We start from the raw sequence: 15,421 nt of genomic DNA, 5'->3' as shown, positions 1-15,421 counted from the left end.
AGTTAAAATTAAAAAAACACACCAAATCCCACCCCCCTTGGTGGTAGAGACTGCCCTCAAGTCAGAGCTGAATTATGGTGACCCCTGGTGGGGATTTCATGGCAAGAGACTAACAGAGGTGGTTTGCCATTGTCCGGGTCAGCCCCTGCTTAAAACTCCTCAAAATCCCTAGCAAAACAGACAGGTCTTGCAGCGCCTACTGAATATCTCCAAGAAGGGGACTCTCCTCACTTCTTCATGGGGCCCATTCCACAGAGCAGGGGCCTCAATGAAAAAGGCATGGGCTCTGGTTGATGCCAAACGGGTCACCCTAAAGGGTGGCACCACTAATAAATGGCTGCCTGAGGATCATACTGGGACATGTACAAGGAGACAGTCCTGCAAATTTGTGGGTCCCTGGTCGTGATGTGCTTTAAAATTCATGACCAGCACCTTGAATCGAACTTGGAAACAAACTGGCAGCCAGTGTAGCTGTTTCAGAATAGGTAACATGTTCCTAGCAGCTATCCTCTGACCTAGGGTTGCCTGGTCCATGTTAGGAAATTCTGGGAGATTTTGGGGGTGGAGCCTGGCAAGAGTGGAGTTTGGGGAGAGGAGGGTCCTGTGGCATGGAGATCAGTTGTAATTCTGGGAGATCTCCAGCCACCACCTGGAGGCTGGCAACCCTACTCTGACCATAGTCAGGCTGCTGCATTCTGGACCAGTTGTAGTTTCCAGGTTGTCCTCCTGTCTATGCAAAGTTGTATGTCTCCTCCTCACACACAACCCTTTTACACTGCTCATGTGAGCATCTGTGTGAATGGTAATTTAGGTATAAAATCTGGAGTGAATATAGAGTTGCCCGGTCCCTTCACTCTCCCGGTGGCAGATTGGGACACTGGCTCTTACCTCCCCTCCTTCCTCTCCACTTCTTTTCGCTCATGCACACAGCGTGACATCATCATGTGGGTCAAAGGGTGGCTGGGAGCACTCCCACACTCGCCAAAGGGCTGAACCACCCTCTGTGGGGTCCGATTCAACCCGAAACGGGCCTGCTGCAGGGCACGGGAGTACACCACTGTGGGGCGTGGGAGCGCACTATGCCGCCCACGGGTGCGCTGTGCCGCCGAGGGGAGCTTCCCAGGGAGCACCCCTCCCCCACTGGCCTGGTAAGTGGGGGTGGGGGTAGGAGGTGGGAGCAGGGGATCCCGCCTCCCCAGCCGAGGGAATGACAAGCCTAAGTGAATACACTCTCTATAACAAGCCACATAGACATGCCTGGTCTGAGCACTTTGATTCAGGCTCGTAAGTTCTCACAGGCCCAGTTCTGTCTTGCCACCCTGGGAATGGAATGAGTAGGCTCCTTAATTAATTGCACCTGCAGCCTGTTATTGCAAGACCAAGATGTCCTTGGGTGGAAGGGAGTCTCATCTCCGCTCGCCCTCCCTGCTTTCTCAGGCCTAGCAACGCTGATATCGAAGTGTGCCTGGATTAACTGACAGTCCAAGAAAAGATGGTTCCTCACTACGCTCATTAACACACGCTGTCACTTGGACACCTGGTTTGACCATTCTATTCCTACCTTGATTCCATCAGCATGCGAGCAGGGCTTTTTTTCTGGGAAAAGAGGTGGTGGAACGGAGTTCCGGAACCTCTTGAAAATGGTCACATGGCCAGTGGCCCCACCCCTTGATCTCCAGACGGAGGGGAGTTTAGATTGCCCTCCGCACCACTGGCATGGAGGGCAATCTAAACTCCCCTCTGTCTGGAGATCAGGGGGCAGGGCCACTGGCCATGTGACCATTTTCAAGAGGTTCCGGAACTCCGTTCCACCACGTTCCTGCTGAAAAAAAGCCCTGCATGCGAGAGACTTTTGCTCCATGTCAGGTCCTATGATGACCAGAGCTGCCTGGCTTGGTTTTGGGCTTTGTGAGTGTGAGCAACTTGAAGCTACTTCAGAGCAAAGCAAAGTCAGCAAGCTTTCATGTCTAGTCAGATAGTTTTAGCTAGAAATAGGTAAGCTAAACTGTTGTTATTTTATTGCCTTTTGCTTGTGCCTTCTAGAGTGGTTCCTGCTCTGGATACACTCTCCTGAATTAAGAAACAACACTTACATTTAAGCCTGTGTCTGGAGTTTCTGACTACTTATGTGTAAGTTCTCCCAGAATGAACCCGGAGCCTGGGAAGTCTCAAACAAACTAAAAGTCCTCAACCCTCCAGGGGGCTGCTAGGGGTTTTGAGTGGCTGTCTTCAGTGCTTAGAAACAGTAGCTCAGGGCTGGGGCATCTAGACATACACAAGAAAAAAATATGGGGACTTTTTTCATGGTTAGGAAAAAAATGTCAGTGGATGCAAAAGTACTCACTGCCGTTTTCCACAGGTCTTCAATGGAAACATATGTAAAAAAGGGAAAGTAATTGTAAAAATCTTGATGGGTGTTAATCTGTAGCAGTAGAATAAAACAGGAGTGCAGTGGTGCTTTAGAGACTAACAAAAATTATTCCATCATAAGCTTTTGTGAGTCGCAGCTTACTTCATCAGATTCACCGGAGTAAAAGTCCATCAGGCAGATTTATATACACAACAAAAAGGGTTGCGTGTGAGAGGGGGATGTTACCATGAGAAACAGTTCAAGACAAAATCCAAAAATTAATATCTTCACTGAATCCGAGAGGGGAAAGCTAGCACGTGCTGCCCATCTGTCAACTTTACCACACTCTTCTCTTCTGTGGACTTCCACTGACTTCTTTTGGTCCTCTCATCTGCAGCCAGCAGTCTACCATCAAAATCATTCCCTTCTCTCATTGCTTGCACCCTGTGAGGGGCAGGGAGGAGATGTCCCAGGTCATGAGGGAGAGGCCTCAGATCTGCATCTCTTCATCATGGCCTAAAAATCTGTTTTCCTGCCCCCCCCCCCCGCTTCCCCCAATTTTTTAGTTCGGTACTGACCATCCAACCTGAGGAAGAGATGAGGAGTTCTGGACAACTCAAAAGGCTGTTTTATAATATTATTACTTTATTCTTAATGGTACTAGACAACTTCTGTTTTTAGAAATTTCCGTGCACCAACATGGCTACCTACAACCCATTCCTAACAGGGGAAGCTTTGAGCAAGTGTGTCCCGTCCCATCCCAAATACCAGCATTGAGAGAAAAGTAGAACAGTCCGAATAGAAACCAAACAACTTGTTTTTAGATTCCCCATAACCAGTAGCAAAAACAAGCGAGTCATTTCTTCCTTTTATTCATCAGGGCGTGTAATTTCTGTCACAAGTAGAAACTCAATTTTAAAAGAAAACAAACGCTTTTCATTACAAGTCAAAGATCTTGACTAGGAATCAGGCTCTTTACTCTGTGTACACACACACAACACTGTGACATGTTCCAGAACCTTTGAATACATTAAATTGTCTTAAAGGACAGTATTGATCTATAAAGGACAGTATTGTCCACTTGGACTGGCTGTGGCTCTCCAGGGTCTCGAGCAAAGGTCTTTCATATCACCTACTGCCTGTGCCTTTCGGCGGGAGAAACTGGGACCTTTTGGGTGCAAAGCCACAATCTCTCCCCATGATATTATACAAGAAAATGAAAATACTGTAGAGAAAACTATACAAAAGCTACACATAGATCCTCACATTCAACCATCACAGACACAGCAAATAAATGTAAATGAGGTCATCAGGTCTGATTGTCTGTTCTGTGTGTATCCATACTACCCAGAGAATTGTAATCCTATGATAGGTTGTGCAGATGTGGGGGGCTGGGGTTTATGGGATTTGGGCATTTAAAGGGCCCTGCCGCTTGCAAGTGGCAGGAAAAGTTTAAATGGCCATTTCCCCAGGGAAATTTAAACTGCCCTTTAAGACGAACCAAAGAACCAGTAGATCAGTTCGTGGAAGTTTGTGGAAACGAGCTTCCACGAACCACTGGTTCGCGAACCACAAACCGGGCTGGTTTGTGGGTTTTTTTGGTTCTCTACTCAGGAGTCTAACCTCGCATTCTGCTGCACATGTGAACCTGAGATATTCTGCCCAGATCCTCTTCCACAAAGAATTACTCTTTCCCAGGGCAAAGGAGTGACTATTTATGTTCGTTGTGTATAGACCATGTCCTCTGTCTCAATCTTGCTTTGCTTCCTGCATTTGCTTCTCTGATCTAAGATAGAGGGCCACCAACAAATGTACTGCTCCTTCCCTCCCAGCCTACCTGAGGGATGAATGAATGAATATTAGATTGGGGAAGGGGGAGAATATGTTTGGGTTTTTTTCTCCACTACTTAGACCACAATGAAGCATTTACACTGCAAAGCCACAAGGCACAGAGTGTGCTTTCGGTGGGGCAGTACTTTTCCAACAAGACTGAAGATTAACAAAATAGTCTGTCCTTCACTCTTTCTATATAAAGTTCAAAATAAACAAGCAGATGCTCAAAGTTAGAATGTAGAGAACATGGATGAAACTCCTTAGTCTATCAAGAATTATCTCTCTGTATTTGTTGGATATACAACAGTCTGCTTTTTTCAGGATAGCAAATGACTCAAGTTTGCCACATTGAAATATGTTTTGGTTCTGGCAATCTGGCTGCCCTTCTGTGGCATAAAGTTCAGGTTCTGTGTCTAAATTTCAGTTGTCAGAGTGGCAACAGGAAAGAAAATTTCCTTGAAAATATGTGTACCTATAGCTTTGTGATATTTTGCAAGGAGAGAAATAGTGGCATGTGTGAGGACGGAGAAGTAGAGTGGCTGTCTGGGCAGCAAAGCCTGGCTGAAGACTGCAAGAGAGGAAGACAGAATTTATTTATGTATTTACAGTATTTATATACTCTCTTTCAACAAAATGTTTTTCAAGTGGTTTGGGATTCTTGCCACACATGGGCCAGAAATACCAGCCGGTGGACACTTAACATTTGTCCAGACTTCCCGCCTGTTTTTCACCTGTATCTTCTTGGAAACACAAATTAAGAATGAAAACAATACTGGCTTTGCTCAAAATTTAGCGGTCTGGGGCTGAAATTTAGTACCTAGTTATATTTTTGTCCTGCATATTTGAATATTTCATTGACACCCTATTAAGTGTCTTAAGAAGTAAGGTTGTCAGAAAAATCGACGGGTACTTGTTCTGCGTCTTTCTCAGTAACACATATGCTTCTCTCTCTGGACTGGTAAAGAAGATTTGAGACTCTAAAAACGCTGCTATCAGATCAGAAAGGAAAGGAAAAACTGCTAAGTGCTGCATTCTTTTCATCCTGTCCCCAGGGGGTTATCCGCCCAGCCTTGCTGTCTGCATAGTGACTGCATTGCCAGTATTCAGCAGGGGGATTCTTCTTGCCCTGAACGTGTCATTCCTTCTTGCATTTTCACACAACAGTCGGAAATGCTTCCTACATTTCTGCTTGTATATGACTGTGTGGTGTGTTCATTCTCGGCCCCCAGTTCAATTGAAATGGCTGCCATAAGACTGATGTTTTGATCGATGGATTGATTTCTCTTTGGCTGTTGTTTATAACCGGCCTCCTTTTGTAACATCTACCCTCTCCTGCCTTCCTGTTGCTTGCGTCTTTAAGTAAAAAAACATTTGTACTATGGATGTACATGTCATGCATCTGATGAAACCAGCTCTCGCTCACAAAAGTTTATGCTGCAATTAATTTTGTTAGTCTTTAAAGTGCCCCTGGACCGGTGTTTAATGTTGTTCTCATAGGCGCTTTGCTTTTATTATAGTCAGTTGAGTATTGAAATTTGCCCCTATTTGGCTGTTGAACAGGCGCTCATGTCATTGTTTCAGGCGAATGTCCTGCATTTATGTGAGTGACTTCCCACAAAGAAACCCCCTTTTGTTTGTGAATTGGCCTTTTATGCTTCCTAAAGAATGGAGGAGGGCAACAAGGCAGCCAACTGAATTGCCTCATTATATATTTGAATTGCTTTGCTGGTGGCTAAACGTTCTTGTCATTCCTCTCTAGAGCAAGTTTTTCATTTTCATAAGAGACTGTTGCATCCTTTTACACACACACACACGTGCGCGCACAGAGAGAGAGAGAGAGAGAGAGAGAGAGACCTAAAGTGACAGTGTGAAGCTGTCACAAATCAGTGGCAGAATCGCTATTGGCTGGTATAGTTTGGTATGTGAAGTGCTATATGTATATTACAAGAAATGCAGAATTCATAAAAGGATGCCCTTTCATGGAATAACATTTTTTCTGGACCTATAGATATACTGTATGTTTCTTTAAGCAAAATGGAAAGGTACACATGGAGCACAGATTGCTGACAAACAGTTGCCCCCCCCCTGTATTTTTCAATAGTGAAATGATAGCCAGCAGTGGCCTATTTTTTTCAAATAAAAAATTATAAGGCAATTAGCATACCTTAGAAGTGTATTCGGCCTTCCTTATAATAAAGAACAGGCTAAAAGTTGCTACACTATGAGGTTAGGACAAGTCATGCTTTATTTTATTCTGTGCATCCCATCTTTGAAGTGGGTTATAGGTAAAGATAGGTAAAGGTAGTCCCCTGTGCAAGCACCGAGTCATTACTGACCCATGGGGGGACGTCGCATCATGACATTTTCTTGGCAGACTTTGTTCCGGGTTGTTTTGCCATTGCCTTCCCCAGTCAGCTACACTTTATCCCCAGGAACCTGGGTACTCATTTTACTGACCTCGGAAGGATGGAAGGCTGAGTCAACCTTGAGCTGGCTACTTGAACCCGGCTTCTGCCAGGATCGAACTCAGGTCATGAGCAGAGCTTGGGCTGCAGTACTGCAGCTTACCACTCTGCACCACGGGGCTCTTCGGGTTATAGGTACATCCCATTTAAAATGTAATATAAAGTCACAATGTGCTTATGCAGTGTGCACAGCAAACACTGATAGTAATCATGTGATAGTGCGAGTGTCCTTTCTAGGCCGATGAAAGAAAATCTGCAATAGAAGGCATCTAGGGCTGGGACATATTTTTCTGCATAGCTGGGTAATATGAAATATGAAAAGTATGAATATGAAAAATATGTAAAATATTAGGATTAAAAACTCCAAGAAAGTAACACCTGGGCATACACAGATGTGGGGAAAATCATTCCAGCTGCATGTTTGGTTTCTTAGCAACTCATCATTCTGCGCGAAATATTTAAAGTGGGGTGGAATCACTGGGACAGAAAAAACCACAGGGGTGGTGGGCCAGTTGAGTGTGCTGAGGAAGGTAGAGGGAACAGGTAAATTGGGTGGTTTGTGGAGGGAGCAGGAAACAGGATGACTGGCTGAGTTGAATACGGTGGAATAAAACAGGTAATCGGGCAGGTTAGGGAGAGGGAGAAGAACAAGAGTGTATGTGAGCAAGGAAGGGTTAAAAAGAGACAGAGCAAGAGAGGGGGAAGCAGGGACTAGTAAGAGGGGATGGGATTTCCCCACCCTTGGAGGTCCTCCCTCTTGTAACCTATTGGTCTACTACACCTTTTGGTAGAGTGACTCACAATTCCAAAGTGTATGATGACCCACCAAACGTTCATGTCAGAGCATGAACAAAGCAATAAAACTGCAAAAGCCTGGAAGCCACTTTCATAGGCTTTCCATCCCACAGGGGGTGAGGAGGAGAAAAAACTCAACCCTAAATAGTGAGTGAAATGAGAGGGTCAAGCTAACTATACCAAAATATACAAAATTACAAGTATTTATTATAGAGAGTATACATGGACAACAATTAAAAATATTTAAAAGTCTGAATATCAGATTGCATAACAAATACATACCAAGTTATAATATTTCATATACAATGTTGGATTACCCAATGACCAGTAATAAGCACATACAGATTTCCAACCCACAGGCCAGGAAATGCTGCTCTAGTACATTTTATCCCACCACTCCTCCAAGGCTTTTAGAATGGCTTCTGTGATTTTCCGTTTCTGATTTTATCCTCTAACAACCCTGTGAGGTAGGTTAGGTTGAGAGTGTGACCGGCCCAAGGTCCGCGAGTGAGCTTGAGTAGAGAGGGGTTTTGAACTTTGATCTCCTAGATCTCCGTCTAGGACTTTCACTATACCACATGGACTCTACACCTTTGTACCTAAAGATAGCTTTGTGCTGACTGCTTAATTAAAACTTGATGTTTTGGCTCTGATTTTAAGTAATTAAAAAGTTTGCACTCCTAACTAAAATGGATACAATGACTGATACTACTTGTGCCTACTTAGTACCATTTTAGGATGCTGCTAGAGGTTGGTTGGAAGGGACATATGTGCATGTTTGTGATTCAAAATAGAGCTCTGGCCCTCAAACAATGTACGGTAGCAATGACAGAGCTGCAGTTGCCGACCAGCAGGGGCCTTTCTGAAATGATCTTGGTTGTGAAGGTAGAGTTATCGTTCTGTGTATTCATACTTTAGGGTAGCCACAGACCACAACATTGACAACACAACGGGTATCCTGAGAGAGTGGTTGAAGAATGTACAGAAGCTGTATCACTATGTGGAGTGGAGGCCAATGGATAACCCTCAGTGAGTACTGGAACACCGGGTTTTCTCTGTGAAAGTAATGAGAGGAATAAACTTCAGCTCCCTTGGTGTTAGGGAATTTCTTCTGCGATGCTACTTTACCCCTAGCAGGGAAGCGGGAAGGACGAAGCTGAAAGACACTCTCCAACTGTCTTGCCTCTCAAATGTGCACAGTAGAAGACATTAGGGGTGGGGGCAGAGGAATGGCAATTCATTTGTCCTGCCCTTCCCACATGTTGTTTTCTGGGTCCTCTCATTGGTAGAACTGGATTTGACATTCAACCTGGGGCTGCTTAAAATGGCAGGCCTGTGTTGTGTCTCCCCCCGCAATATTTAGTCATATTACCCATGCCATTACCCTTCCCACTCTGTCTGCTCTGAAAAGGGCTAGCACCCCACCTGTGCCTGCCAGTCAAACCCTTACTTAGTGAGAACTTGTTAAGCCAATGAAGTCTTCTTGATATGTCAGTTGGGACTAATTGCTGGCAGCCAAAAGATTGATAAAATATATTTGGTTAGAAAGCTTTGGAGTTATGCAGCAAGAGTACTGTGCAAATACAAAGCTTGCTGAAGGTACTATTACAACCATTTGGGGATGTGTTCTGTTTTCATATGGAATCAACTCCAGTGGGTTAGTATAATTGGCTTAGATTAACCAGATATACATTTAATACCTGGCTGCTATGACACTTGGTTTGTGATGAAAATGTACTTGCTTCTCTGTCTTCTAGAGTTTGAACATACATTTCTCAGGATAAGTATGTAAATCAGAGAACTTTCAGTCTTAGGGAAGCCAACCTCCATCTTTTCAGAACTCTGCCTTAAACAGTAAATGCTTCTCAAGGGATTAATTTTTCTCCCATTGATCTTGTGTTATGTAAAGTGGCACTCAAAATTTAACCATGAAAAAAAGAGTGCCTCCCTCAACCTGTATTTCATAGGGATAAGCCAGGTTTGCCATGCATTCCAGGGCTGCTTGTTTGAGCATTTCATTGCTTATTTATTTAGATAGCTTTACCTCCCTTTTCTCCTCAGTGAGGGCCAAAAGCAACTTACAACGCCATTCTCCCCTTCTCTATTTTTCTTCACAACAACCTTGTGAGGTGGGTTAGGCTGAGAGCGTGTGACTGGCCCAAGATTACCCAGGGAGCTTCCAGGCAGAGTGGGGATTCAAACCTGGGTTTCCCAGATCCTCATCCAACATTCTAAACACACTAACCTTCCTTGTCAGAAAGGAGAAGGAAAATGGAATGTCAGCAAGACAGTGCCAATAACAGTTGCCCTCCTGCATTATACCAAGGGCACCTGGCCCAGTACTCTCTATCAGTGGGCAGCCACATGCCTCTGCATGCTCAACGACAAGCTGGGCATGCGAGTGATAGTCCTGGATGGTCTTCTCCCCATTAATCTTTCTAATCCTTCTTTTAAAAAGCCATCAAAGTTAGATGGGTCCCTCGCTACACCTTATGGTCATGAATTTCTTAAGTTAATCACCATTTTGTTTTATACAAGCAGCTTTATGCAAACCTGGAAAAAAGTTTCCATCTTTTTTTTTTTTTTAAACAAGGTTCCTTTTAATGCAGACACGGAACAGGAAGTGCAGTGATGCTGCATGTCCTACTGAGTCCTGGGTATACACTCCCAAAATAAATCAGCGAGCGTTTTCTTTGCTCAGAAATCTTCTTCTACTCTTACTTTTTGGGGCACTCAAGGTGACTGAGTATATTTGCTTTTTCTTCTCCTTTTTTAAAAACACTGAAGTCAGAAAGGAAATATTACTGGGCAGACCTGCATGAATTAGTGTGTGTAACACTGCAAGGCAATATTCCCCCCCCCCCTTTTTGCCTGATGTTTTGTAGGTCTTATCCAGACGAGATTGGGCCCAAACACTGGCCGAACTCCAGGTTTACCCACGTGATGAAGCTGCGGCAGGCGGCTCTGAGAACTGCCAGAGAAAAATGGTCTGACTACATCATGGTAAGAGTTCCAGGTTGTTGACAAAAGAGAAGAAGAAAAACAGCCAAACTGAATATTACAAAGAAAAAAAAAATCTTCCTCTGAGTGGGAAAGGGGGGGGGGCAATTTTACTGAAGTTTCTCCTCACTGTAAAATGTTTTTGTATCTGTAGCATTTTGGGATATAGGTACCTTTGTTCTCCCTAGCTTCAGAAATCCTCTTTCCTAAATCTATCACCCTGTCCTCTTCTTCCTAGTAATGGAAGAGGATGAAGGTTTCCAACCATCAGTCCTTTAATAGGTTGGGCCGTTTGTTCTCCCTGCTGTTGGGTAAGCTTAGCTTTCACCTACCTTCACTTTTCAAATGACACCTTTCCAATTCGAATGCTGATTTCTCCTTTTTCACACTTCCGTCTCTTGCCTTTCTTTAAAAAAATCCAGGTACCTGGGAAGTTTATGTACTAAAATGTTGGGCATCTTTCATTTTTAAAAAGTGAGTTTTATTTTGCTTGAAAAACTGTTCGTGGGTGGGCTTCGTGATTGTCACCATGGTCAGCCAATAGGAAGAACAGGTTTCCCTGAGCTCAGTACTTAAGAGAAGGTTGTACATCTGACCAGAATGGGTTGAATGTGACTTTGTAATTGGCTTGCTACAAAAATTCTGTTTAGGATGCACCTTTAAGATTCCTAAACGTGCTCTGTAACCTGGATTCTCTACCTCTCCTTGTTCAAGTGAATACCTGTGTAAGGAGTAGGGTTCAGGCAAAAGAAGAGTAGGGTAAGTACCTGTGTAAGGAGTAGGGTTGCCAGTCCCCCACTGGGGGCAGGGGATCCCCTACTCCCACCCTCCACCCCCGCCCCCCTTACCTGGCTGATGGGGAAAGTATGGGCCTCATGGGCGCGCTCCTGGGCGGCGCAGCGTGCTCCTGTGGGCCTGAAATGGCATGGATTGGGCCACTGCTGGGTGGGGGAGTGCTCCCTCACATGGCAGCGGCCCATACCAGGCCAATTTGGGCCTGATCCAGGCCATTTCGGGCCCAATTCGGCCCAATTCAGGCCCGAAACAGCCCAGATCCAGCCGCTGCCAGATGGGGAGTGCTCCCCCACGCTGCAGCAACCTGTTCCAGACCAATTCGGCCAATTTGAACCATGGCCTGTGTGATGACATCACTTCCCGGAATTGACGTTATTGTGCAGGGCTGGTGGTGCGTACGCACGCAAAGGAAACACCCAAAAGGTAGGTGCTGGGGCCCCTACCTCCCGCTGGGAGTACAGGGAATCTGGCAACCCTAGTAAGGAGGTATTCATATAGATGAAGAGTGAATTTTTAGCCAGCCAACCATCCACCATTGAAGAACTGTGTGGTTGTATTTAGGTGTAACAAAATTAATACACAACCATCCCTTGCTGGATTCATGGATAGTATCTATAACTCAATATTGCTGTTGCCAAAAGGCCTAAGGGAGCTCTAAGGTGCAGCCTCAATACAAATTTACACTCTCTTCCCACTTATTCAGTAGTTAAGTTCCAAAGAGAAGGATGTTAGGGTTTAAACTTGCCTGAAAGTCCAGCTGCTTCTTATCCTAGATGCATTTTCTTTGGTGAGGCACATGCACTCTAATCCTGCTGGGATAAATCCTCTTATTACTACCACAGTTGTTCCATGCTAGGCCCAAGCAAGGTTCAGCTGTATCTCGTTTTAAGTTCTTGCCCTCTAATGGCTCCAGCCTTGGACTATTTCTACGGGCCTGGTACAAAATATTTGGAGGTTTTTGCTGTTGTTTATGGAGTTAATAAGGACAGGGTCTCCATTCCAGTTCGGTGGTGATCACCTACTAAATAGCGTCACTTGTTGGTGTGCACATATAAGCAGTTGTAAAGTTGACCAATGTTTGCATTGGCTGGAGTCCAGTGTAAATGTTGGTTAGCTTAATGCTGATAGATTTGTGGTGGAAGTCTCTACTTACTTGTTCATTTTGCTGTATCCCAGGAGCTCAGGATAACTAAGGCTCTTTAAAAAAATGATTCTTCCAGACAGCCTGTCCCCACAACCTGATTGGAACAAAATCTCGCATTATTGGGTTGATTCCAGTGCAAAATTTCCACTTGTGCTAGAGCTCTTGCACAAATGGAAATGCAAGAGGATGCTTGTGGCAGCCACTTGCACTGTCAAACTTACTGTATCCCCACATGACTTTCCACTTGCACAAAATTCTATACTACCAATTTCTGGGCCCTAAATTATATAGAGACAAAAGTGCTAGGTGTAGCCCAAGATCTTTTGCACGTGTATTGTGCTCAATTTGTTTATGTTTCTGTATGCACATCATCAGATCCAAGCCAATGTCTTCACTGTTTTTCTAGTTCATCGATTCTGATAACTTCCTGACAAACCCAGAAGTGCTGAATCTGTTGATAGCGGAGAACAAGACCATTGTGGCACCAATGCTTGAATCACGCAATCTCTACTCAAACTTCTGGTGTGGAATGACTCCTCAGGCAAGCAATGTTACTATATTATTACTTATCTGTACAGCAGTGTCGATGTAAATGGAGCTTTATAGGTGAGCAGATAACAGTAGAAAGGTCCCTACTCCAAGGAACTTAACAGTCAAATGTTGGAACAAGAGGAGATGGGAGAGACAGTGCTAACAAGGGACGAAACAATGGCCAAACTCTACGAGTCTCTCTACATGAGACATTTGACACATGAAGAACATGTGTCGGGAGATGCAGTGTTAGCCAAGAAGTGTAGTTTTAAAAGACAGAGCCAGCAGCAGGGCAAAGGCTTTGCTATACAATGAGTTGTAAAGGGGCTGTGAAATGCCAGAATGGAAACTTCAGCCCATTATAACCTCTCCAGGTCCAAGCCTGGCTCTAGAAGGCAGCTCCAGCCCATTCCCATTCCTTGCTGCCCTCTGTAGTGATTAAAAGTGGCAGTATTCTAATCTGGAGAGCCGGGTTTGATTTCCTACTCCGCTTGAAGCCAGATGGGTGACCTTGGGTCAGTCACAGCTTCTCAGAACTCTCTCAGCCCCACCCACCTCACAGGGTGATTGTTGTGGGGATAATAATAATGTACTTTGTAAACTGCTCTGAGTGGGCATTAAGTTGTCTTGAAGGGGGGTATATAAATCTGTTGTTGTTGTTGTTGTTGTTGTTGTTGTTATAATAGACTGGCTCTAGAAGGCAGCTCCAGTTAAATTGACAGAGCCTTCAGGAAGTCGAAGATGAATGTTACAAACCCTCTGAGGAGCAATCTCCTCTGCCTCCGGCTCTGTCCTTTTATAATATGCTTCCCAGTTAACATTGTGTCTCCCTACACTTGACGAACATATGCCAAGGCGTCTCGTGTAGAGAGACCCTACATGATGCTGCGAATCTGTCATCAGGTTCCCTAATTTGTACTTTAGCTGTAAGAAGCAGCCATGTGGGTTGGCGGTTGGCGGGGGGGGGGGGGCGTGTCTGATAGGAATTAAGACCACAGCAGTACTAGGAAGACGTATTACCAACCCCCATCTCCAGTCTACTTTAGGGTAAAAAACAAACCCAAGCACAATAAGAGCCCTGTAGTTCCTGTTATAATAGTACCACACATACGTGAGAATGGTCTGTGAGCAACTAGTGGGTCTCTGCCTGGTCAGTGCCTGGACTGGACACTCTAAGCCTTTCTGAAGGAAGCGCAAAAAATATAACAAAAGCATAGAGTGGCTCTGGACATGCAAGTAAATTAACAGCTCAAGCAGATTCACTGTTGCGTATGAGGTAGGGAGGCCTCTTTCATTTAGTCTAGTTTCTGTTTTGTTAGCTGCCTAAAATCAACCAGCAGTATTTTACTTCAGTACAGTATGTGAACAATTAGCATTAGCTTGTCATCTGAAAATGCTTACTCGCTGAGCATTTGCAGGCCAGGGCTGCCAACTGATTATTTACCTGTCAACTGCAAGGCCCTGGAGTCCAGGCAATTTGCTGGTAATTAGGGATAATCATTAAAACAAGCCCATAACAAGTGTAAAGCTTGTGTCAATGTTGCGTTCTTTGGCCCAGTACTTTGCCTTCTATCAGATGGTGGCAGTTGCTGTTATGGAATAACTTTGATGCTATCCTGATCTGATTGTCTGAAACAGTACGTTTTTAAAATTATGCATTTCATATATATTGTACTTAATAGTATTCTCTTCCCTTCCTTCTCCTGACCTGGATTGCCCAGGCAAGCCCGATCTCATCAGATCTTGGAAGCTAAGCAGGGTCGACCTTGGTTAACAATTGGATGGGAGACCTCCAAAGAAGACCAGGGCTGCTATGCAGAGGCAGGCAATGGCAAACCACTTCTGTTAGTCTCTTGTCTTGAAAACCCCAGAAGTGGTTGCCATAAGTCAGCTATGACTTGATGGCACTCTCCACTACCACCTTCTCCTAACAGCCCATTGAGTGGATGTTGTTTCTACTCTCATTGTACAGACAGAAAACTGGATCTGAGAGGTCTATAACCTTTATGGTTCATAATTCCTAGTCCACCAAGTTTAGCACAACTTTCCAATATCCCAGCATCATCCATTTTTGGTGAGGAGGGGAGCAGGTACTGTAGCTCATGAAGAAGAAAATCTCCAGAAAGGAAAAACATCATGCAGAATTTTCTCTCCTGCTGCTCCTACTTTTGTTTTGTTTTTAAGCACTCCCGGTGCAGTTATTTCATTCTTATTTCATCAGTTTTCCCTTCTGGAGATTAATTACTGACGTATAGCCTGAGAGCTCCAGGCAGCTGAAGCAATGGTGCTGCAGTGGTTTTCGGAAGCAGGAGTAGCCCAAACTTCTTGCTGTCCAGCCTTATATTTATCAGTTGGTTAATCTTACAGAAATGTCCAAGGGTATGTTTCTGATAAGCAGCACCCCTTCCAAACAAACCCACAATGTATGGGAGGTCGCAAAGCAAATCATGGCAACAAACTGCCTGCTCACCTTTAGTCAGAAGACTCCACTTCAGTGTGACTGTTTTG

General features: G+C 44.5%; 1 protein-coding gene across 1 annotated transcript in view; it reads left to right on the top strand.

Moving 5' to 3' along the window:
* The window catches only part of COLGALT2 (collagen beta(1-O)galactosyltransferase 2), a 79,438-nt gene that overhangs the window by 36,426 nt on the left and 27,591 nt on the right, over positions 1-15,421 (top strand). Inside the window, exons 2-4 of the mRNA XM_054979346.1 lie at positions 8,362-8,472; positions 10,329-10,446; positions 12,789-12,923. Of these exons, the coding sequence (XP_054835321.1) occupies positions 8,362-8,472; positions 10,329-10,446; positions 12,789-12,923 (364 nt within the window). The remainder of the gene's footprint in view (positions 1-8,361; positions 8,473-10,328; positions 10,447-12,788; positions 12,924-15,421) is intronic.

The sequence above is a fragment of the Eublepharis macularius genome, chromosome 5 (genome assembly GCF_028583425.1).
Source record: "Eublepharis macularius isolate TG4126 chromosome 5, MPM_Emac_v1.0, whole genome shotgun sequence".
NCBI lineage: Eukaryota > Metazoa > Chordata > Lepidosauria > Squamata > Eublepharidae > Eublepharis > Eublepharis macularius.
This window is presented reverse-complemented; position numbering and strand designations above follow the sequence as displayed.